The 24164-nt window shown below is 42.3% G+C and overlaps 2 protein-coding genes across 6 annotated transcripts in view; both read left to right on the top strand.

Annotated features, from left to right (window-relative positions):
• CSDE1 (cold shock domain containing E1) overlaps nt 1–12811 on the top strand; it is a 33350-nt gene extending 20539 nt beyond the window's left edge. For all 4 annotated transcript variants that reach the window (XM_037038866.1, XM_037038865.1, XM_037038864.1 and 1 more), the window contains 10 exons: nt 923–1063; nt 1150–1314; nt 3572–3679; nt 4272–4447; nt 5049–5161; nt 6376–6495; nt 9045–9223; nt 10064–10227; nt 10993–11125; nt 11514–12811. In XM_037038866.1, coding sequence (XP_036894761.1) covers nt 923–1063; nt 1150–1314; nt 3572–3679; nt 4272–4447; nt 5049–5161; nt 6376–6495; nt 9045–9223; nt 10064–10227; nt 10993–11125; nt 11514–11561 — 1347 coding nt within the window. In that variant the 3' untranslated portion in view covers nt 11562–12811. The remainder of the gene's footprint in view (nt 1–922; nt 1064–1149; nt 1315–3571; nt 3680–4271; nt 4448–5048; nt 5162–6375; nt 6496–9044; nt 9224–10063; nt 10228–10992; nt 11126–11513) is intronic.
• A 138-nt stretch (nt 12812–12949) lies between these two features.
• On the top strand, nt 12950–23485 carry NRAS (NRAS proto-oncogene, GTPase). Of its 2 annotated transcripts, XM_037038867.1 has the most exons (7): nt 12950–13067; nt 13558–13685; nt 15911–16089; nt 18364–18523; nt 19525–19648; nt 19979–20019; nt 20122–23485. In XM_037038867.1, exons 2-5 carry the CDS (start codon nt 13575–13577, stop codon nt 19642–19644), a joined length of 570 nt encoding a protein of 189 aa, XP_036894762.1. In that variant the 5' UTR covers nt 12950–13067; nt 13558–13574; the 3' UTR covers nt 19645–19648; nt 19979–20019; nt 20122–23485. The 2 variants fall into 2 exon arrangements, with proteins under 2 accessions (XP_036894762.1, XP_036894763.1); XM_037038868.1 differs by lacking the exon at nt 19979–20019.
• The last annotated feature ends 679 nt before the right edge of the window (nt 23486–24164 follow it).

The following is a 24164-nucleotide window of genomic DNA, read 5'->3' as shown; positions in this document are numbered from 1 at the left end:
AATGTGCTTTTAACTAAATCTGGAGATCTAAATGTGTGGGGTTTGGGGGTTTATTTGTTTGTTTGTTTTTAAGTTTCTCAAGCAGATTTTGTTTCACTTTACAGTATGAAATACATTATTGAGTAGTATAGCTAATATCAGGGTTTAGCAAGGATTAAATGACAGCATATTTAGGCTGTATTCAAAGCTGGTTTAAAATGATCTCTATAATATGTAAAAGTATGCATATATAAATCATTGGTAGATACATGATAATTGTGCTTCAGTATACATTTGAGTGCCGTTTTCTCTGGATGTAATGCCCTCACAGAGCTGATAATTTAATGAAAAGGGAAAAAAAAGAGGAAAGGATTTCTTTTATTTTAGTCTTAGACCTAAACTTTAAGTCCTTCCTGTGCCTAAACCCATAAAATATTTGAGGTGCAGAACACCAAGTTGCCTTCAAATGACTTTTGAAGCTCTTGAAATATGGGCCTGTAGATTTTTAAAGCTTCTGGAAGTTATGTTGTCATTAAGGTTGGACCGTGTTTGTAATCCTGTTTTCTGCCACTTACAGCTTTGTGCTTTGGCCAGGTTGTTTAGCCTCTGTCAGCCTTGTTTTCTTGTCTTGCAAAACATGGTAATACTGCTAAATTAAACAAAATTGAGAGTTTAAATGGACTACATTGTATGCATTTGTTTACATTCAAATATAACTTTTTCTAGTGCATATTGGCCAAGGAGAGTAGCATCTGGTGAGTTTCAGTTGCTTAGAAGTTTATTTACAACAAATTTGTAATTAAATGGGAAAATTACAGTGTGGTTACAGAATTTGGGTCATTAATACAGAGAATTCCTAATGAATTTAACTTGATCATGTTTGGACACTTGAATGTTGTTTTCAAAAGCTTCACAACCCATGAAAATATTATTTGGGTTTCAGGGTGTAATTGCCGCAATGAGAGATGGTTTTGGTTTCATCAAGTGTGTGGATCGTGATGCTCGAATGTTCTTCCACTATAGTGAAATTCTGGATGGGAACCAGCTCCATATTGCAGATGAAGTAGAGTTTACTGTGGTTCCTGTGAGTCGTTTTTGAGAAAAAAGGGGCGGGGAGCGTTCTGGGTGTTTCCTTTTTCAGTTTAAGTTACTTTTGTTTATCATTTGTAGGATATGCTCTCTGCCCAAAGAAATCATGCTATTAGGATTAAAAAACTTCCCAAGGGCACGGTTTCATTCCATTCCCATTCAGATCATCGTTTTCTGGGCACTGTAGAAAAAGAAGCCACTTTTCCCAATCCCAAAACCACTAGCCCAAATAAAGGCAAAGAAAAGGTAAGTTTTACATCATCCAAATTACTTTTGTCACTCTTTATTCCTCTTCTGCCTAAAGGCATCCACTGTCCACAATAATAGACAGTAATGGAGTGTTCTCTCTGTCAGAACTCCCTGTAACACTAACAGTGAACTAATCTAAGGCAAGGTTTTTTAACCGCGGCATTATGGAAGTTTAGGACTGGATAATTCTTGTGGGGGTGGGGCCTTTCTGTGTATTGTGGGGTGTTTAGCTGCGTCCCTGTCCTTAACTCACTAGAGGCCAGTATCTTTCTTTCCCCTGTGTGACAGCCCAGAGGATCTCCAGATACTGCCAGACATCCTGAAGTAGCCCCTGCTAGGAGCTGCTCGTCTAAACTATCTTTCTTTAAAACAGTTTAAAACTCTTAAATTTGGGTAGATTTACTTCACACGTTTGAACTTCATTTATTGAAAAAAAAAAAACCACTGAACAGGAAATATAAACAGTCTAAAATGAAGGCTTCTGCTATCAAGTAAATAAATTGAGACTTGTATAGAAACAAGTAATTCATACAAAATATAAAATATTTCACTGGTGAAATTTTAAACTGGCAGAATCTGGGATGGTTTCACTGTGGCATTGACATTTTATGGGTAGAAATAAATGAGAAAAGGACATTCCTCACAGTGGAGGTGCAAAGGGAAAAAATTCAGGGTTTCTTTAGACAGGAAGAAGGGTACTTTTTCTTTGGTGGGGGTGGGTTGGGGAAATAAGGATGAAAAATCAGGAGACAGGTAAATGAGAAGGTGTTCGTTGCTACTCTGAAGGACTAGACCTTGTTCTGTACTCAGATGGAGATTTCTGCTGGAGAGTGACATCAGGTGTGCAGTTCAGGAAAATCATGGCAATGGTATGAACCCTAGATGGGGTGGAGAAAGACAAAGGATGGAAATTGATAGGAAATTAAACAGTTTAGGTAGTCCTTTGAACTGTAGACAGAGGTCATGGATGTAGACAAGAAGTACATTAGAAGGATACTGGAAAGTAACATGACTCTAGAAATAACTACTTAGGAGCCAGAAGGAGCAGGAGCAGCATCTTGATTACCACTTATTTTGTTTCTTGGGAAATCCCTTTACCCCTGCTTCATTTTTTAAACTTAAAAAAAATGATTGTGCCCTGTTTTGTTTTTAAAAGCCTTCATAGTGCCTAGTCCATGGTAGGAATTTCACAAGTGGCAGCTGGTGCTATTAATAATAATAAAAATAAAGTTCAGTGGGCCTTACTTTTAACAGCTGTTACCTTTCAGAATACCCTGCTTCCCACATGTCTCTGGCAACACTGGCTTGATCAAGACAATCTCTGAGTGAGGCTTTTCTTGGCTTTTCATGGCTTTTCACTTTCTCGTTAGGCCAGTGCTTTATCCTAGCAAGTCTTTTCTGTCATTGTCCTCATTACAGTGTGTTTTACACTTAACCATTTTACAAGTCTGTCTCCTCTGCTAGACTGGGCTCTTTGCCAGCAGGGATTGTCTTATCTCTATTTCACGTACTTGGTGTTTGCTGTGTGGTCGTATGTTGACTGGATGTTGAGGTTAAGGGGTAGGAAGAGAGCAAACATGAACGCTGAGATTGTGACTTGGGTTAACTGGCAAGAGGACTGATGCCATTGGAGACAGACCGGAGTTCATGGCCATCACTTCACTTAACCCAAGTTGATCCTTTCTTAGCCTCATTTCTGGTATTTGACTGTGACTTAAGTGTGACAGTGAAGACCTTGGCATGTCATAGCTTAATCACCTCCCTGAATATCAAGTGCTCTGAACAGTGCTAGATCCTATACCAAATAAAATTCCCATGCGTTGGTAGGCGTATGGAAACATTATGCACAGAACACTGTGAGTCCTGTGGGAGATTCAAAGTAGATGACACAGAAACTTCCTGCCCTACAGAATTTCCCCCTGTTTGAAAGTGCACACCCAGTTTGATTTCTCATTGGCCATGGGAAGTATTGAATGGGCACGGAAATGCTCAGCAAGGTGTCCCTCCTTAACAGCAAAAAACGGGTTCTTAAGATTGAGGGACTCAATAACAGCAAATTGAATCTGTTCTGGCTTAAGGCAAGACCACCTTTTATTCATTGGAAAATTCCGTTGTTATCAACAATCCTAGATGAGGAGATTCCTACAGCTGTACCAGTTCTTTGGCGCAAGGGTCTGTAAGAACTATAGCTGGTTTCATATTGCTTTTTTGTTGTTGTTCTTGTGTCTTTCCATTGCATTCTCTTGTTTTTTAGGAGGCTGAGGATGGTATTATTGCTTATGATGACTGTGGGGTGAAATTGACTATTGCTTTTCAAGCCAAGGATGTGGATGGATCTACTTCTCCTCAAATAGGGGATAAGGCAAGATCATTTTGCTTATTTGAGAGAGGGAGGGTTGACGGCTGTAATCTTAATCATCAGTCCTGCAAGGTGGTTTTTTAAACTTGATAAAGTTTTGCTCAAAATTTTGTGTGCTTACAAGTTGTACTATGTGAATGACCTCCTATTTGAAAGCAGTTTATTCCATTACAGCGGGCTCTAGCAAGCTCTTTATTAAGCTTTTTGAGGAGCCAGTATTTAAGATATGCTAAGATATGCTAAATCAGTTAGCTTAGATAAAATTAATATTGGTAAGAAAGTTAAAACAGCCACTAAAACATCAAAGTAAAACCACACCAGTGATTTTACATTGCTGTTTGTTTTTCTCCTACTCAGTGTGTCTGGTTTCCGAATGTCCTCCTATAGAGAAATAAGAATGTATAAGGAATTCACACTGAAGAACAAAACTTGATCCTTTGTGAAAAGTAGAATGGGACAGAAAAGGGTTAGTTCTGGTGAACATCTGTTTCATCAGAGTATTTACAAAGGATAATTGGAGTGGAAAGCATGGGCTGAGTTAAGGATCTGGGTGTGGAAGTGGCATTGTGTTAATGAGCACCCTTATTTCTCACAGGTTGAGTTCAGTATTAGTGACAAACAGAGGCCTGGACAGCAGATTGCAACCTGTGTGCGACTTTTAGGTCGTAATTCTAACTCCAAGAGGCTCTTGGGTTATGTGGCAACTCTGAAGGATAATTTTGGATTTATTGAAACAGCCAATCATGATAAGGAAATCTTTTTCCATTACAGGTGAGGAATGCCTTTTTAGGGGCTTAGAGCTTACTATTCATTCTTTTGTTTTTGGAGTCAAAAACATTTAATATTGAGTGGCTACCTATGTTTTAATTATAAATTTCAGACTGGTGAAAAGTTAGTCATCTACATTTATATAGAAAACATGTGGCTAAGAGATGTAGAAAGGCCTGTACCTGCTTTGAAGGTTAGGCAGGAGCCTTTCTGCTTCAGTGAAGGGATACTGTTGCCTATGTTGCTGCCAGAGAGCTGTGTATATGATTTGGTGTGATGAGGTAGCGTAGAGTTACCTCTGTGGGCTCTTAGAACCAGACAGTTTGTGTCTGAATCCAGGCTCTGCCACTTACTACCTGTGTAACTTTTTTATCAAATGAAATTAACCTCCTGGTATCTTAGTTTTATTATCTTGAAGCTGGGGGTAATGGTACCTCTTCATTGGGTGTTTCTGAGGACTAAATAAGTCTGTATAATGTGCTTAAAACACTGTCTAGCATAGGTAGGCACGCCACAAATGTTTTTATATGAGACAGAAAGGCTGCTTCTTACTGTTACTTGTGGTCACTGCTTATTGAAATGTCCCTTTCTTTCCCACCTACAGTGAGTTCTCTGGTGATATTGATAGCCTGGAACTGGGGGACATGGTGGAGTACAGTTTGTCCAAAGGCAAAGGCAACAAAGTCAGTGCAGAAAAAGTCAACAAAACACACTCAGGTAATTGACTCAGTCTACGTCTTGGGTGGGGGAGGGAGCAACAAATCCAGCCGTTCCAGATCAGTGGTTCTCCGGGTGAATCTGATCCTCAGATTCAGCGGTATCACCTGCCCACTTTTTAGAAATGCAGGTTCTCTGAGCCCGTCGCAGACCTCCCGGAACTCTGAGGGTGGCAGTCTGTTCTCAGGAATCCTTCAGGTGGTTCTGATGTTCTCCTACACTGAAGTTTGAGAACCACTGTTCTGTGTATGTTTGGTTATTTGCTTTATTTTCGATCCATTTATCTCCTTTAAAAAAATAACCCCAAGATACAAATCTCCATGATGTTAGGGAGAGGGCCATTCCTCTAGAATACTGTTTCGGAGAAGCTTGACTCTAAATGTGAAAAGTAATGGGGAACCTAAGTAAATCATTGATATTTAGCATCTCCAACTTTTAAAAAATCTGCAACTTAACTTTTGGCTTTTAGCCAAACTCCCCAAATAACACTTTTTCTTAGTGAGACTTAGAGAAATGACAGCCAAGAATGTTCATTTCAATTCACTAAATATCTTGAGTGCGTGCTGTGTTTTGGATACAGGAGACGGAGCAGCGAGGAAACCAGCAAATCCCTTCCTTTGATGAGGGCCTTTCTCTTTCTGGGTTTTTTGGTTTTTATTTTTTAAGTAGAGAACACAAGCAAACAAGATGAGTAAAAATACTGTGTGTAGTATATTTAGAAAAATAGCAAGGCATATTATTAAGATAAAATAAGGAAAGTATAAAAGTACTGGGGTTACCATTTTAGGGACCAGGGAAGGCCTCACTAAAATGACGACGTTTGGTCACCTGGAAAAGACAAGAGGGCAAGACACGTTTTGTGTACGATTGCCATCAGACCTCGGTTGTTGAACAAACTTCGGGTCTTGGTTCTCTACCTGACAGCCCACAAGCTGATGCCTGTATGATCAGTCATGTGTCTCTGGGTCAACAAAGGAGATTTGGTTTTTAAACAAAATGCCTCTCGAACGGCTTTCCGGAATGAATTAAGTTCCAGAACCAAGGCTCCCCTATACTGCTTCATTCCTTATAAAAATTAGGTTTATTGTAATGGTACTTCAGAAGTAAATAATAACCTCCTGTTAGCATTTGTTCTGATGATTTTTGCTTTCTTTCCTGTGGGATAGAGTTTAAATAAAATTGTTGAGTGAGGTATACACACTTTTGTTTTGTAGTGAATGGCATTACTGAAGAAGCTGATCCTACCATCTACTCGGGTAAAGTTATTCGCCCCTTGAGGAGTGTTGATCCAACACAGACTGAGTACCAAGGAATGATCGAGATTGTGGACGAAGGTAAGAGCGTCCCTCCCAGATCGTTTGAAATTTGCCTTAACTCAGATGAGCATTTTGGAGATTTTAAACATGAAGTTTTTTGTTGCAGTTGATTTCAAATCCCTTAAAAACTTAATGAAGGAAATAAGATTTTCTTTCCCATGCTTGGCTTTTATTTTTATACCCCTCAGAAATGAAATCAGCCTGGATTTAAGTAGTGAACAGACTGTGCGAGCACATGACTGTTAATGTGCACAGCTAACGAGTTACACTAAATAGACTCGGGACAAAATCTCACACTGAAATAATGCATTTATCATGTTATAACCAAATATTCACGATTAGCTGGTTTTAGTACAGCTTTATAGTTTTTCTCTACTCATCGGTTGTTTACATTAGTATTAACAAATTTTCCTAGTTAACTATTTGTTTCTATAAACACTTTTGAATCTTGTTAAAAGTTTACTATATCTCTTCCTTAAAGCTAAGGTTCCTTGGGGATTCTACAAGTCTTGTCTGTAGGCCAAAGCTCCCTGTATTTTGCATTTTCTGCTTTTTTTTTCTCCCCATCGTCAGTAACTCCCTGAGTTCTGGTGCCCCCTCACCACCAACAGCTAACACTTATTTTATAGCTACCAACTACATGTAAAATAAGTTTGCAGTAAAAGTGGTAGTGGGGAAAAGTGGATAATTAGGATAACAAAATTGCCATAATAATTGGGTCAAGGAGAGGGCTTGAAATTCAAGTAATGATGACAATTTGGCTCACAAACAGTAAATCTTGTCTAGGGGTCAGAGAGAACATGGGATGGGGAAGAGCAGGGCATTTGATAGAAAGCAGTGAACCATTACGTGTTCCTTTACCTCATGGGGTTCTTAGGAATTCCTGCTTTATGTAGGCCCAGTACGCCACTGCACACGCCTCTCCAAACATGAGTTGATTTTATAGCAAACCAGTCTTTCAAACGAGTGCCACAATGACCTCTAAAAGGGTGTTGGGGATCCCAGCACCTAACTTTAACTCATGAAGTAATGTTGTCGCCCTTCTCCCCCATCCCCACCACCACTGTTACTTCCTTTTGTATCCCCAACCCCTCGATCCACTTACTCTTCAACCCTGGCTGTAGGATATATTCAGAGGTAAGGGTTTTGAGGAAAAGGAATCTTTTCTGAAATCTCAAGTCTAGAGTTGTCTGAGACTTGACAGGCCACATTTTCCCACTTGGTGGTGAAACAGCTCGCTATTTAGGAGGACAGCTGTAACTCAGGACAAGACCATGAGCTTTGGAGTTCGGAGACCTAGATCTGAAAATCAGCTCTTCCACTTCTAGCTGTGTGACTTCGGACAAGTTAACTTCAGTCTTCCCTGGCTCAGTTTCAAGTCGGCAGGCCAGCACTCAGTCCACCAAGCCACACCAGCCAGGGCTCTAATATTTAATGTATGGTAGTTAGTGTTAATACTGCTTTATCAGACCAACGGTCTAATCCTTCTGCATGACTTCATCTGTTGGAAGTAGCTCCTTAAATTTTGTGGTTCCTCTATGTTTGAAAATTCTTACCTCCAAAATCAGTAGAACAGTTAAATGGATTTGCAGTTCTGAAGCTTCCACTTGCACCTGAATTTTTTTCTCCTTTTCTCTACCTTCATTGGTTTGGTGAATTGAGCATCCAGGTGAATTTAGCCCGGTTTCTATTCATAACCTGCATAGGCCTCCAGCCAGCTTTTTACTCAGGAGCAGACATCAGCAAGTATGGTGGCTTGCTTTTAGACAGTTCTTTTGAAACATAGCCGTGACCACTTGTTTACATATGAGGTGGGCAAAAATAGGTTTACAGTTGTGAGTGTGCAAACCAAAGCTTACGGTATTACTTACTTAACTCGTTTGTTACTGTAGTATTTTCTATGCAGACAGCTGTAAACTTTTGCCTGCCCCATGTTGTCTTTGGTTGCTTTCTGACTACAGTGCAGTTGAGTAGTCGTGGCAAAGATAGGATGATCTGTAGGCCTAAAATATTTACTGTTTAGCTCTTTAAGGGGAAGTGTGCTGAGCCCTGATTTAGGAGAAAGGTGCCTGTTGGTTTGAGGGAACCACAATCAAAACAGAAAAAGGGGGTGAGGTAGCAAAGAACTGCATTCACATTGTCTTTGCCTGTGCTTGGCTTAATGTTTCATGCCCAGTTGGGTGTGGGTCAGAAATATTTTTGACCAATGGGCTCATATTGTGAACTTGAGAAAAAGTTACTTAGTGGGTCATATTAGTAACCCATGGTGCTTAAAAAGGCCAGATACTTTGGTAATGAGATTGTGAGCAATAGTGTTATTTTTAATTTTATAAATATTATTTAAAGCTCTTCATTAGCTATTATAATGACTAGAGGTTTTGTTTGTTTTCACTGTAGTATTTAGCATTTAGGATTTCATTGAAGCTTGAAAGTAGAATGTCAGGTGTAAAAATGCATATATTTTCAGGGAACTTAAGACATTTTTAGCAACTTATTTACTAGGATCATCAACAGAGGGCTTTTGTGAAATATTAGCTTTTAGTCTTTGTACCTTTTTCTTCTTACAGGGGATATGAAAGGTGAGGTTTATCCATTTGGCATAGTTGGAATGGCTAACAAAGGGGATTGCCTGCAGAAAGGGGAGAGTGTCAAATTCCAATTGTGTGTCCTGGGCCAAAATGCACAGACTATGGCCTACAACATCACACCTCTGCGTAGGGCCACTGTGGAGTGTGTGAAAGATCAGGTAAGTGGTCTATCTCTGGGTCTGAATTCAATCCTTTTATAAGTTGATAATAACCAGATAGTAACCAAAACCTCACATTTTTTCAGCCCAGGTTGGAACCGTCAACCATTTACCTAGTTTTTATTTCCACTTTATCACTTTTTCAGTGATTTGAGGTGGCTTATAAAAACTTGAAGAACATCAGTGATGTTGACAACTACCATTACATGATGGGGCAAATAGTGAGATTTTCAGACTAGAAACACTAACATTTTGTACACTTGAAACCTCAAAGCTGCTTCTACACACCACACAAAGAAAGAAACCATGTGTAAGAGTGTTCATGAAATAAGCTTAGGGCAAACAAAGCTATTCCTGGTACTTAGATCTCAAGAAAATCTCTGTGAGTCCTCAGAACATTTTCTTTTTCTTCTTTTTTTTTAATTTTTTAAGATTTTATTTATCTTTAGAGGGGAAGGGAAAGAGAGGGAGAGAAATATCAGTGTATGGTTGCCTCTCGTGTGTCCCCTGCTGGGAACTGGCCTGCAACCCAGGCATGTGCCCTGACTGGAAATCGAACCGTGATCCTCTGGTTCGCATGGCCTGCACTCAGTCCACTGAGCTACACCAGCCAGAGCCATGAGAGCATTTTCTTAATGTCAGTACTGTGAATTCAGTATTTGTATGGCTATTTTTATAATACCATAAACCACCTTAATAATTCCAGAAGGGATCAAAATCATGCATATGTTTATATAACAGTTCCTTAATGATTTTATGTAATTCAAAAATTTAGTTCATATAATAGATGAAGGCACAAGGCAACCTTTATTTGTTTCAGCCAGGCTTTTTTTTTTCCAGTTTGGTTTCATTAACTATGAAGTAGGAGATAGCAAGAAGCTCTTTTTCCATGTGAAAGAAGTTCAGGATGGCGTTGAGCTACAGGCTGGAGATGAGGTGGAATTCTCAGTGATTCTTAATCAGCGCACTGGCAAGTGCAGCGCGTGTAATGTTTGGCGAGTCTGGTGAGTGTCTGCTGTCGGATTGGTAGTCTCCCTGGCCTGTCTCTTGTGATCTCCGCTTCACCCCATTTCTTCTCTTTTTCCATCTGGGTTTTTTTCGTCCTCTTCTGCCACTCTGGCTATGGCTTGATCCTTCCTATGTCCTTCACCGCTAGTCTTCATTGTGTAAACTCTTAGTCTCATAAATCTGGCCCAGTGACATAGTGATTGGGCACTTGCTACATAATACATCCTAAATGTAAAAAGATCGTGCAGTCCTTGCTCTTAAAAGATTCTGCTTATCTCTCTTTTATCCCCCCTCTCTCAGCCACTTCTAGGTTATGTAGTGCTTAAAAGTCTCATTTTATAGTTCAGCAATTCTGGCTCTGTGTTTTTTGGCTTGTTGACTTTAAAAAAAGTAGTAACATCCTTACTATGCAAGGAGCTGGCAGTCTCTGGAAATATTTCTTTGCGTTTAACTCTTCCAAGGTTTTTCACACCCAGTGCCCTGTTTTATGTTGTCTGTGGGCCAATCTAGGGAGGACCCTCACCCAGATGATTCTTCCAGCTCCTGTGCAGTAGTCAGCCTCAAGTTGGGAGTATAAGCACAAACTTGTCTGTCCTGTCCTGTCTTGCTAGCTAGCTAGCTAGCTAGCTGGCTAAATGAGGCAAGAGTGCCCCCTCATTAAAACTGACTCATTGGGGTAGTTATGTGGAAAACACGCTCCTGTGAGTACTTGCTTTCTCCCACCAAGTGTTGCTGCTTCTCTCTCCTTGACTGTGTTACAGTGAGGGCCCCAAGGCCGTCGCAGCTCCACGGCCTGACAGGCTGGTCAATCGCTTGAAGAACATCACCCTGGATGATGCCAGTGCTCCTCGCCTAATGGTTCTTCGTCAGCCAAGGGGACCAGATAACTCAATGGTATGACGGCATACAAGGTTTCAGGGCCGGGAGGAACAGTGACAGACCAGCATAATAAATACTTGAGGACCTAGTTCCACATATCTCAGAGAGCTTAATCAGGGACATCAGGTGTTGCTTTATATCCAGTTGGGAGGCCTTCCACATTGATGCAGCCCCCAGCAGAATGGTTGCTTACCTTTAAGAAGCAGATTCCTTGGTTTTCATGACACTTTGAACCTAGTTTTAGGTTATAGATCAAGAGGGTTTACCTTAGATTTCCTCTGGGAAAGAATTGGTAATGGTTAAGGTGATTAAAAGCAATGCTTTTGTGGTGCATTTTGGAATTGTGAATGGGCTATGATTATCGTACACTCAGGTCATTAACTGTAGTTTTACTCTTTCACAGGGATTTGGTGCAGAAAGAAAGATCCGTCAGGCTGGTGTCATTGACTAACCACATCCACAAAGCACATCATTAATCTGCTATGATCAAGCTGGGGGGATTCTGGTGAAGGGTCTGAATATCTCCCTCTTCATCCCTCCCCAAAATCTGGAATACTTATTCTCTTGAGCTATTACACCAATTTTAACACCTTCCTCGTGTTATGTTTAAAAAATAAATAAATTTAAGAAAACCATTTTAAAATTATGCACAGTTGCAGCCTGGAAAACTTAAGGTGGCGCCTTGTAGTATCAATTTTAGGAGCTTTATTTGGTGCATATAACGCAACTGGTAACTGCAAAATCCACTTTGCCCGTGTTAAGTGAAAAATAATAGACTGTTACCTTGTTGGCCCTATGAAATTCTGCACTTGATATTTAGTATATACTCTACCTTCATTACTCTGGCAAGGTGTCCTGCCTTAGCATTCAGTTGCATTCTTTATCTTTTCTTTCTTGTTCATTATGCTTTAATTCTGAGGACCATATGAGGGTAGACTATATTAATTGCAAAAATTTGTATAGGCAAACCATTTCCTTAAGTTGATGGCCAAATGTTAAAGTGTTATTTTTCATATCATTTATAATCTTGTCACAGTCCACTTAATGAAAGTTTCGTTAGATTTCAATGAAAATTATCTTCCAGAGTAGGCTTTTTTTTTTCCTGGGATGGGGTGGGGAGGGTAAATTTACTACAATTAGTATGTATGGTGCAGAATTTCATGCAAATGAGGTGTGCCAGGAGTGTGATAATTTAAACGTATTTAAACAAAGACGAATGCACAAATTTGCTGCTGCTTAGATCACTGCAGCTTCTAGGACCCAGTTTCTTTTACTGATTTAAAACAAAACAAAACAAAAAAAATAAAAAAGTTGTGCCTGAAATGAATCTTGTTTTTTTTATAAGTAACCACCTGGTTCCTGTGTCCTGTAAAATACAGGCACTTGACCCTTGGTGTAGCTTCTATTCCACTTTATATCACGGAAACGGATTGGTCTGATTTCTTGGCCGTCATCTTTAATTGGCCACATACAGGGTCCCTGGCCAGTGGACTGAAGGCTTTGTCTAAGATGACAAGGGTCAGCTCAGGGGATGTGGGGGAGGGCGCTTTTATCTTCCCCGTTGTCGTTTGAGGTTTTGATCTTCTCTGGGTAAAGAGGCCATTTATCTTTGTAAACACAAAACATTTTTGCTTTCTCCAGTTTTCTGTTATTGGCGAAAGAATGGAAGCGAATAAAGTTTTACTGATTTTTGAGACACCAGCACCGAGCGCTTTCATTATTGAAACGTCCTCAGCGGGAGGGGCGGGTCTGGGTGTGGCCAGCCACTTGCCTCCTGGGTTGGAGCCCACGTGGCTGGGGCGGGGACAGGGCGCCCGGGGCGCCTACTGATTACGTAGCGGGCGGGGCCGGAAGTGCCGCTCCCCGGTGGGGGCTGTTCATGGCGGTTCCGGGGTCTCTAACATTTTTCCGGGTGCTGGTTGTAAATCCGTTCGCAGCGGAGGAACCAGGGCTGGAGGTAAGGCTCTGGCGTGCGTCACGTTGGGCTTTGGAGCGTACAGGCGTCTGGTCGCTGCCGGGAATCCAGCGGAATTTGCGAGCTGGAGACAAAGGCCCTGGGCGGGGGTCCTTCTGTTTGAGTCCTACGGCGAAGATCTTGGGAGACAGGCAGGGGAACCTGAAGGTGGGGCGGCCTGAAGGCAGCCCCCCAGAACTGAGAAGCCTGGCGGGAGGAGCAGGAAGGGGGGTTGCCTTTACCTTAGGCCGAGGGCGGGGCCCAAAGACTGCTGAAAAATAGATGAGGGTGGCAGTCGCCAGAAGACTAATTAAGAATTCGGAGACCCACGGTAACGTGTGTTTTTGCATTCCTGAAGAACTCTGAGAACCAAGCGAAGAGTCACGTGTGTGGAACAGACACACTGCCAACTCTGGCTTTCCTGACTGCTGATGTACTCCGAAGTACTGTAGCGGTGGCTCGCCAATTAACCGTAACTGCTGCTTTCCCACAGGTTCTCGCTGGTGTGAAATGACTGAGTACAAACTGGTGGTGGTTGGAGCAGGTGGTGTTGGGAAAAGCGCGCTGACAATCCAGCTAATCCAGAACCACTTTGTAGATGAATATGACCCCACCATAGAGGTGAGGCCCGGGGGTAGTCTGCTGACCCTGCCCTTTCCGTCTACCCTCACCCGTACCCTTTAGCTAGTCTTTAGCTGAGAGAAAGCGGCAAGGTACTTTGGGTACTGCGTCCATTAATACAATAAATAAAGCAAACTTTCTATGTTTGTGGAGAAGAGTTCATTTTTTATGAGCTGCTGAAGACTTTCTGAAAAGTCCACAGTTTTTAACAGTTCTGCAAACTTGCAAAGTCAGTGTTGAACTCATTTCGTTTCTTCATATGTGACAGCTCTATTTTTAAAAAATGCACAGGCCGTAGGTAGAGCTGCTGTCTGAATAACAAAGGAGGATGGAGATAAAGGATTCGGAGACTGGGGTGTTCTACAGTTTTAATTTCTTAGCTCGGTGAAGCCGCAGAGACTGTGGGTGGAATAGAGAGAACGTGAGATTTTGAGTGGCTGTGCCTGGCATTTCAGTCCCCGTTTGCAGGTTCTTTAGTTATGTGATAGCAAATCACTTAATCTCTCTGAGCCTTGTTTTCTTCATCTATTAAATTACTGTTAATGTCCTACCTCCCTTCACTCAGGGATGATGTGAAAAGTCAAATATGTTTAAACTTTTTGTGAATGGTAAAGCCTGGATAAAAAGTACTTATTTAAAGATCCTGCTGTTTTCATGGGAGTTCGTGTTACAGATTGGTGCCAATGAATGGCAAAAACTGCTAAATAAAAGGCCTCGTCATTTTATTCAATTTAGAAATGTGTAACTATTTTTTTTTTACCTTTAAAGAGAGAAACATCAATTCGTTGTTTCACTTATTTATGCATGCATTGGTTGAGTCTCATATGTGCCCTGAGCAGGAGTCAAACCCACAACATTGGTATATCGGGGCTGTACTCTGACCAGCTGAGCTACCCAGCCAGGGCCTAGAAATGTGTGACTCTAGAGATTATTTTGTTTTAATCCACACCCCGGTCTTCCTGCCACCCAGCTACTGAGTGTTTAATGCAAGCTAACTCTAATACAGCCATTATTAAAAACTATTCATTCGTTTTTTGCAAAAATGTTTCATTTCAGGCATAGCAGCTTTAGTATGAATAGTTAGAGCCATTTAATCTTTTTCAGAGTTTTAGTAATTGTGGGGTAATTTCCATATAGTAAAATACATAAATGATACATATGCAGCTTAGTGACTTTTTAAATTTGTATACACTTACGTAATTACCACCACTTAGATACGTTTCCTCCTATGCCCAGAGAGATCTCAAATGCCCTTTCCAGTCAGTGACTCCTTTACCCTGCTGGGAAATAACCACTTCTGACCTCTGTTCTAAAACAGCTTGACTGAAACCTACTTTTTCAAATTTTATTTTGTTCATCTCCTTAAGTCAGACACTTAACATGCTCTTAAGAAGTTTGGGCAGTGTGAGATTTGTTAGTTTAAAGTACAGCCCCAGGAATTCACCAATCAATGGGCTGGGAAACTAGACTAAATTCTAGTTCTGGAGCCAGATCTTTTACTAAGTGTGATGAGGTGTTTTTGTTTTTGTTTTTGTTTTTGTTTTTGTTTTTAATTTGACTTGGATTCCTAGAACACAAGTGTTAGAATATAAGTAAAATTTTTGCCTTTGAGCTTAATTGAAAGTGCTTTTTATATGATTGTCCATCTGTCTCTCCGAGGATTTATGTCGCTACCTTCTTTGTAACCTTTAGGAAATTGATGGAGGGATATTGCCCAAAGGTAAAATTTGTGATGATGAGAAAAATATTTTGGTATTATGACCTTCTCTGAAATAAAAAGTATTTGTATGTTTAATTGTAAACACAAGGGACACTGTAACCAGGGCCAGGTTATAAATAGTGGAGGTATGTTTAGAATTTTAAATGAACAGTAAACACTCAAATGAGAAAAGTTCAGTTCATACCTCAGTAAAATACACTGTGAGTAATCTCTAGTCCAGCTGCTATAGAGCTGCCTTTTGGATTTCTACCTTTTTCTCATCTTTTCCAGGAACAGAGTGTTCATACTTTCCTTTCTGCAGGCATGCAGGATTGGGGGCTTTTTTCCTAGGAAGACATTAATTACTTCCCATTTGTGATTATATATTAGCAGCTTGAGGGACAAACCAGAGAGACAGAAATGCACTTGAGCAGAAGCTTATTTAACCTTGGCGATACCGTTGCATTCCCTGTGGTTTTTAATAAAAGTGGAATCTCCCTCTTACCCTCTCACACCCTCCCCCCAGGATTCTTACCGAAAACAGGTGGTTATAGATGGTGAAACCTGTCTGCTGGACATACTGGACACAGCTGGACAAGAGGAGTACAGTGCCATGCGAGACCAGTACATGAGGACAGGCGAAGGCTTCCTCTGTGTATTTGCTATCAATAATAGCAAGTCATTCGCAGATATTAACCTGTACAGGTACCAGGAGCGTTACTTTTTTCTGAAAGGATGGTCTTTAAGTGTGTTCTGCAGCTTTGCCTGGGGGGTGCGGATACCACGCTAGGAAAGATACAGCTTTTTTAATTTGGAGAGGAGTTGGTTTTAGGTTGTTTGTTGGACATTGAGAATCTGGCGTTATTACTGAGAGTTAATGCTGGTATTTATTTTATATAGTGCAATATGGCTAGAATGTGTGACCGTTTATCAGTGAAGCTTGCTAGTGAGAGTGATTCAGAACTAGAGGGGTTATTAGGTCACAAGGAATTTCAGAGGGGCAGACACCGGAGCGCCATTCTTCAGTAGGTGGGAGAGATGAAGGTAAGCAGGAACAAATGGGGGGTTAGATAAAGTGGAAAGAACAACACTCTGATCTCACAGAATCAGAAATAGTCCAGAAGGTGCTTCATTAGGTGTTGGGAGTCTCGACTGTTGGCTAGTAGCAGGGACAGGACCAAAAATTCAGGGCACCTTTTGCTGGCTCCGGGTTCTTTCAGCAGAATACGTAATGGTTCAGAACACAGATGCCTGGGTCGAAACTTGGCTCCATCGTCGGTTAGCCCTGGCACTTTGGGGCAGACTGCTAGATCTCTGTGTCTGTTTCCTCATCCATAACATGGAGATTATAGCACCTACCGAGAGTTGTGAAAATTAAATGAATTAATGAGTATGTAAATGGCTCAGCACAGTGCCCTCCGCATAGTGAGGCCTGTGCCCGTCCTCCGCCGACAGCACCCGGTGCTGGCTTGTGCCCGGCCGTGTGAAGAAGTCTGCTCCCAGGGCGAACTAGTTCAGATTCAGTGTGTGTTTGTTTCTGTCTCTCCTAAACCCGCTCCACTTTGCACTTCCTCTCTGGGAATAATACCAGTACTTAATAAAATGCCCAGCACTTGGCAAGCACCTATTTTCTGAATTTCTAGAAGTCATTTTTCTTTTTAGGCTTTTTTTTTTTTTTTTTTTTTTTAGATTTTACTTATTTAATTTTAGAGAGTGAGGAAGGGAGGGAGAAAAGGGAGGGAGAAAAACCTTCGTGTGTGGCCTCTCATGCCCCCAGCTGAGGACCTGGCCCACAACCCAGGCATGCGCCCTGACTGGGAATTGAACCAGACCCTTTGGTTTGCAGACTGGCTCATGGCCAGTCCACTGGGCCACACCAGCCAGAGCTAGGCTGTCTTGTAGTATCCCTTCACGTAGATGACTGCCACCATCCCCCAGTGTAACGCGTTTCAGGCACGTGACTTTATATGTAACCTGTTGGGTAGAGCGCAAGGCAGCGCTCTGCAGTACTTGGTTGTTTCATCTAATTAAAATTTTTTAAAAAGTGAAAAATCTGTTTCTTGGCCATATCAGCCACTGACTTTTTCAGTATTTAGTAGCTCCAGGTGACTCATGGGTGTCGTTGGGCAGCAGAGATGCAGAACACTCCCATCGTTGTGAGAAGCTCTGTTGGGCAGTGTTGGTCAAGGGCTCAGTCCACTGAGCATCATTTTCCCAGCTGCTCTGGGGTGTGTCTTAAATGTCACCTAAGGGGGTGCCATCCCTGTGGAGACTTCCAGGTCCTTCAGACCCCATTTAATAAGAGCAGTTCTGGGGTTTTCTTTTGTATCTTGGACTCCCAACTCTAATTTTGTTTGAAGGAAACACGGGGACACCACCCACCTAGAGAGTAAATAAATACCATCACTCTCAAGAGAAGCTCAAAAAGTCGCTTTATTTTTTGTACTTTGGACCTTAATCTAGAGCAGGGGTGTCAAACTCATTTTCATCAGGGCCCACATCAGCCTCACAGTTGCCTTCAAAGGGCTGAAATAATTTTAGGGCTGTATAAATGTAACTACTCCATAACTGTTAAGGGGTTGGAATCCCATTCACCCCTCTGAAGGCATCCATGAGGCCCACGTGGCCCCTGGTGAAAATGAGTTGGACACCCCGGATCTAGAGGGCGATTCGGCATTGCCAGTTAAAGTCAGAGCCAAGTTCTTTGGAAAACCAAGGAGCCTGATGGGGGCGTGTGTCACGGTGGATGAACCATCCATCTCCGCTAGAAGGTGAACTGGGGCTTGGCGTTCCTGTGGCTGCCGAATCAGTCTAGACCAGCCTTACGATGCATGCAAGGTCTTTCGTAAGTAGTAGGAGGGAAAGTGAAACTCACTAGTAGATGTTAAGAGGACTAGATGAAATTTGCTAGATTTCTTTTCACTCTAGCTGTTTATTCCCTCCAAAAAGCTTATTCTTATAATATATTCCCCCTTTTAGAGAGCAGATTAAGCGAGTCAAAGACTCAGATGATGTACCTATGGTGCTAGTGGGAAACAAGTGTGATTTGCCAACGAGAACAGTTGACACAAAACAAGCCCACGAACTGGCCAAGAGTTACGGGATCCCGTTCATTGAAACCTCAGCCAAGACCAGACAGGTAGAGTACAGCTTCCAGCATCTGGCAAGGGTTTGTTTCAAGGCTGAGAAGTCTGATTGACGCTTCGCTAGAGGTGTGATGCACATTCTTTGTTGTTAGTAATAGTGGGGTTTTTTTTAGGATTTTATTTATTTTTAGAGAGAAGGGGGGAGGGAGAAAGAGAGGGAGAGAAGCATCCGTGTGTGGTTGCCTCTCACTTGCCCCTTACTGGGGACCTGGCCTGCAACCCAGGCATGTGCCCTGACTGGGAATCGAACCAGTGACCCTTTGATTCGCAGGCCAGCACTCAGACCACTGAGCCACACCATCCAGGGCTAATAGTGTTCTATTTTAATCTTTGGTTTGAACCCAAAATGAACTTGTTCTCATTCTGCTGTGGAATTTTTACTTCCCCATTATCATGCACAGATATGATTAAATGAAGACCTTGATTAAAGATAAGCGTTAGTCTTTTCTCTGTCAACACCAGCCCCTGTGTAGGGTTTAAGTTCTGTGGAATGGAATCGCTAGATCTGGTGGTTCTGTGTGTCCCATATTACCAATTTTCCTTTGCTTGGATGCTATTTTTGCAAAATGTGCCATTTGTGTATCAGCCTGTTAATGTGATTCAAGAGGAATACTAACTTTAGTGTCCTCTTTCTAAACTACCCTATTTTTTTAAAGATTTTATTCATGTTTAGAGAGAGGGGGAGGGAGGGAGAAATAGAGGGAGAGAGACATTCATGTATGAGAGGTTCATCAATCACTTGGCTCTCACACCCCCCCAGCTGGGGGCCTAGCCTGCAACCCAGGCACGTGCCCGGACTGAGAATGGAACTGGCAACCTTTCAGTTTGCGGGTCGGTGCTCGATCCATTGAGCCACACCCGCCAGGGCTCAGCTGCCTTATTTTATCAGCTAACGATTTAATCATGGGAATTCTAAATCCACATAAAGAAGTGAGAGAGCTCTTACAACTTGGACTGTAATCTGTTGGGCTGTCTTTATCATTTTCTTTCCTAGGGTGTCGAAGATGCCTTTTACACACTGGTGAGAGAAATACGTCAGTACCGAATGAAAAAACTCAACAGCAGTGATGATGGGACTCAAGGTTGCATGGGGCTGCCCTGCGTGGTGATGTAACTCGGTGAGCACGTGGTCTCCTGACGTAATTATAAATAGAGCCAGGCCGAGGAGCGTTGCCTTTGTTATCTTTTGTTATTTGCCTGAGGATTTCTGCCCACTTCCAACTATAAAATGTTTTCCTTTGGGTGCCCTTCCTGAGAGTACTGAGTTCTAAACTATTTTTAAAACATTGAATTACTTTATAGACATGGTTACATTTTCGGTGATATTAGAGGTTAGAAGACATTGAGGAACCGTGTGAATATCACACTCTTGGCACTGACCAAGAGTTTGGAGAAGCACTACATCCACACTAGGTGCTCCTGACATGGTGTGTCTCTTTTTCTTATAGATACTTTAAAGTTCTAGCATCAGAGGAGAGCCATTGTCAAGGTAGGACAAGTTTGGAAGTGAATGGATTATCATTCGCGTTGATTGCTTCAGCTTCCTTCTCACGCTCTCGAAGTGACACTTACACATTCCATCTCCTTTCAGCTGCACTGACACCCTGGTCCCGACTTCCCTGGAGGAGAGAGAAGTATTCCTGTGCTGTCTTCAGCCTCACGGAGAAGCCCCTGCCACTTCCCCAACTCTCAGTAGATCAGTACATTATTCTCTGTTTGAGAAGTTCTCAGAATAACTACCTCCTCACTTGGTTGTCTGACCAGAGAAATGAACCTTTCGTTACTACTCCCCGATGTTTTTCCACTCTGGGTTCTTCCCAGGCACACCTCTGTCGCCCCGGGCTCCTCATCTGCTAAGCAGTTCACACTCTGAAACAGAACCAAACTGGAGACGTTAAATTCTCTAGAAAACAATGTCTCAAGCCTAATGTAGCAACTGCTGGAGATTTTTTTTTTCTTTTTACTGTTCAACTTGGAACTGTATTGGTTTTTGGAGAAATGTCGTAACTGTGTTGCTGAGAATATAGTTAGTGTTGGTGTTTGGTGGTTCGTAACATGATCAGCTATATTCTGAGGTGGCATCTGCTCTGTATTCGTAAGGGCAAAGGCGAAGACAGACTGTTGAGTCTATCCGAGTCTTCTCGACTTTCATGCAGTTAAATCTAACCTTCACAGTGAAGTGCCTTTTTCCTAGGAGTGGGTTTTGAACTCCTTTTGCAGTACTGCAGTGGAATGGATGTCTCCAAAGCCGTTATACATGACAGTGAGTGTCTGAGGTATGAGTAGGGCTTGTCTGCCTTTGAGAGAAAGATAATACCAGTACGATAGCAGATGCCATTTCTTATGTGTCTGAAGTGTGCTTTCTGGAGACCTGTTTTTAGGTTCTCCCAAGAGAAAGATGAAACTGGAAATAAGTATAAATAACTTCATTTAATTTTTACCTGTGCTCCACCTTTTATTTTTTGGTAGGTTATTACCTATCAGATATAATTTGTTTCTTCTAGCTTACTGGAAATCTGATGTTCAATGAACCTCCATTCCTATTTAAATCTGGGTTATATCAGAAGGCTCTACATTTGCAGGTGTGCAACATTGTAAAAATTCGGTGCAGTTTTAGTATGGGATCAGTGATTCGCAAACAGTTTGTTCACCCACATTTTCAGTGCATATTCTGATTTTGGGTATCTTAATGATGCATGTGTCCATAACTGCCCTTAGTCCCTCCCCCTGCAGTTGGATCATCGCACCCGAGTAAAGCACGGTGCTAAATGGACCAGGTCACCGCTTTGGGACTTGAGTGAGCCGGTCCGGTTAGCATCATGGAGGGAGACGTCTTCCCCATGTGCTCATTGCACCAGCAGCCCAGCCGGTAGCTTTGCCGGTAGCTTTGCCGTTCGCCCTGCACAGAAGAAAGAGGCCAGTTCACACAAGTCCTCCATCATACCTGGGGGGGCTTGGTGTCATGAGGAGGGCCAGCCTAGTGGTCTTTACAAATAATCTAGACTCTTTTCAGCCACATGGAAACTGAACGATGCCAATATTTCTTCTCATGTTTTTAAGGATGAGGGTACCTCAGATCACTTTAAAAAAATTTTTTTGATCCTCACCAGAGAATATGTTTGTCAATTTTTAGGAAGAGGAAGGTGGGAGGGGGGAGAGAATAACATCCATTGGGCGCTTCCCCTACGTCGAACTCTCAGCCTTCTGGTGCGCGGGATCGTGCTCCAACCAACCGAAACTTCTGCCCGGGGCTCAGATCCGTTTTTTTTTTCATTTTCCTTATTCATGATGTTCTTTAAAGGTTTTCAAACAACATGTTGATTAATTAGTCTGTGCATAAAAGATAGCAAATGGACATGCTGAGTTTGTTCAGAACAAGAAGCCGCCTTAGGATTGGAATTGCTGTTTGAGAAAGGCGCAGAAACACAATGAACTGTTAGTTATGAGGATTTGGAGGCTTGGCTTTTCCACGTGCACATCATATCCCGGTAATTCTAGTGAAACAGACAACTTGATGAAACCTGGCCCCAAACGAACGCTTGCTGTCCTGGCCTGTTAATATGTAAATGCTTACCGGGGTCCTCCACCTTCTGACACGGATTTTCACTTACTGAGCACACCCCACATTGCCTGTACGTGAACCCAGATGAGGGGAAGGCGTCTGGGCTGCGTGCAGAGTGGTGAGCACAGAGCTGTCGGCTGCGGGCAGGGACTCCGCTGTTCCCATCCCCCAGCCGTGGTCCCTGCCGAGGTCCGCCGGGAGTGTCACTCTTCCTGAGGCTGGATTGAAGCTTGTCACCTCAGTTGTCATCCTCGTGGTCTTCCACATCCTCTTGTCCATGTGACTGACAGTGTGATTTTTTTCTGATGTCAAATTCGGGGGAAAGGTGACTGGTCTGGGGCTCTGTGCCCACTGCCCTTGTGTGGGTGTACCCGATGGTTTCCTCAAGTGTGTTGCGAGGGGTGTCTAAAGGGGCCAAAATTCAAACTGGGAAGTGTTCTTTTCATAGCGTCTTAAGCAATTACACATAGGTGTGAATTTTGGTGCAGTCGGGTGACAGTGTTAATGGAATGCTGAATCGCGTCAGCCAGTGTGGTGTGAAAGGTGGTGTCCGGAGTGTGTTTGTAATTGCTGAAAGTAATTCTGGTTTACCTCAAAATCCGGAAGTTTCTTTCCCCAAACCAAGTGCCTGGCCAGCTGTCAAACTACACATCACTTTGGTGGTTTGTGTTTTAAAGGTTGTACGTTCGAGAGCGTGAAAAGACAGTGTTCTGTCTGAAGGCTGCTGTGCCTGGTCTGTTACGTGCTGTACTTGCTCCCAACAGCGTGCTGTCGAGTGTTACTTGGTGACGCAGTGTCATTCTTGTTACAGTGCTCACTTTCGGAGTGTAAAGTTATTCTCGATGTGTATTGGAGTGGGGCCCACGTGTAGTCGTTCAGCATCCTTTAAACTGCTGTGAATTTTTTATCTTGACTTGAAAGCAAGAATGGAGAAACACTTTAAAGAGATACTTTTTCCCCCATTCCAGAATTGGTGAGCGTGAGCATCCTCTGCTTTACATTTACAGCCCTGAGCTCCTCTATGCCGGCAGCTACAACCAAGAACCAAAACATGGTGCACTCGGCTTCTTGTAATTCATCTCTGCTAAGAAATTGCAAGAAACAAGGATAATTAATTAGAGAAAATATTTTATTTGGGTAGTTTCCTTAAATGAGGGACTGTAACTCCTCATACATTATTTCTCATCTTGGCGGTGTGCCACAAAGTTATTTTAAAGTGTTTTGTATAAGAATTGTTTGAAAGGTGTTCTTATTATCAGAGTAGTTGTAGATATATCTCAAATATAACTGGCAATTTTTCAAAGCCTGAATACTGACCTAAGAAGCAGTTGTCCGAATTCTGCCCTGGAGGAAGGGACGATCTCAGCAGGCGGTGTGTGCGTTGCTGTGCCGTCACCCGGGCGAGAAGGCCGGCGGACTGTGGGGTCTTGCTGTTGAAGCAGGAACCGTTGGCTGCTTGGCCCTACATGGGGGGCTGGAATTCGAGGTTGCCTGTTTTATTGTAAATGAATCCACCCTAATTTTTAAAAACTTGGTTGAATGTTTTTCTTTTTAAATGTTTAAACAATAAAAACTGGAAGTTCTTGGCTTGGTTATAATCTTTTCCCGCCAAAGTGCCTTCATTGAAAATATTCCAGACTTTGGGATGTGAGTTTTGGGCGGTGTCAGGAGATCTGAGTTCCTCATTTTATCTCAGCATAAAATGTGTCAAAGCCTGCTTTAAACGATTACTTGGGGGTGATTCATTGCCATGATTCATAGCTGTGTCACGTTCTCTCATATTAATATGAAGTGATTGGAGCTACCACTGGAAGTCTCCTCCCACCCCCCGTCTTTGCGTTACTGCATATAGTCTGCCGGTCTCAGTACCGTCGGAAGAGCTTCGGTCTAGGAGCCAGTGGGCGTGGGTCCCAACTGTAATTTTCTACTCCAGCCCCTGGTTTCCTCACTTGTAGAACGGGAGTCGAATTCAGATTTATCAGTTTTCCCAACCCTGATTAACGAGACATGTTTACAAAAGAATGCTTTCAAACCGAGGCTTCTCCACCTAACACTGGAAGACTGATTATCAG

The sequence above is a fragment of the Sturnira hondurensis genome, unplaced genomic scaffold (assembly GCF_014824575.4).
Source record: "Sturnira hondurensis isolate 20B ecotype Veracruz unplaced genomic scaffold, ASM1482457v3 Scaffold0024822, whole genome shotgun sequence".
NCBI lineage: Eukaryota > Metazoa > Chordata > Mammalia > Chiroptera > Phyllostomidae > Sturnira > Sturnira hondurensis.
Note: the sequence above shows the minus strand (reverse complement) of the source record. Positions and strands in the feature narration are given on the sequence as shown.

Coding starts and splice junctions, on each gene's coding strand:
- NRAS (XM_037038868.1), top strand. CDS start 13,575: ATGACTGAGTACAAACTGGTGGTGGTTGGAGCAGGTGGTGTTGGGAAA. Junction 16,090..18,363: donor GCAGATATTAACCTGTACAG/GTACCAGGAGCG, acceptor TCCCCCTTTTAG/AGAGCAGATTAAGCGAGTCA. Junction 18,524..19,524: donor CCTCAGCCAAGACCAGACAG/GTAGAGTACAGC, acceptor TTTCTTTCCTAG/GGTGTCGAAGATGCCTTTTA.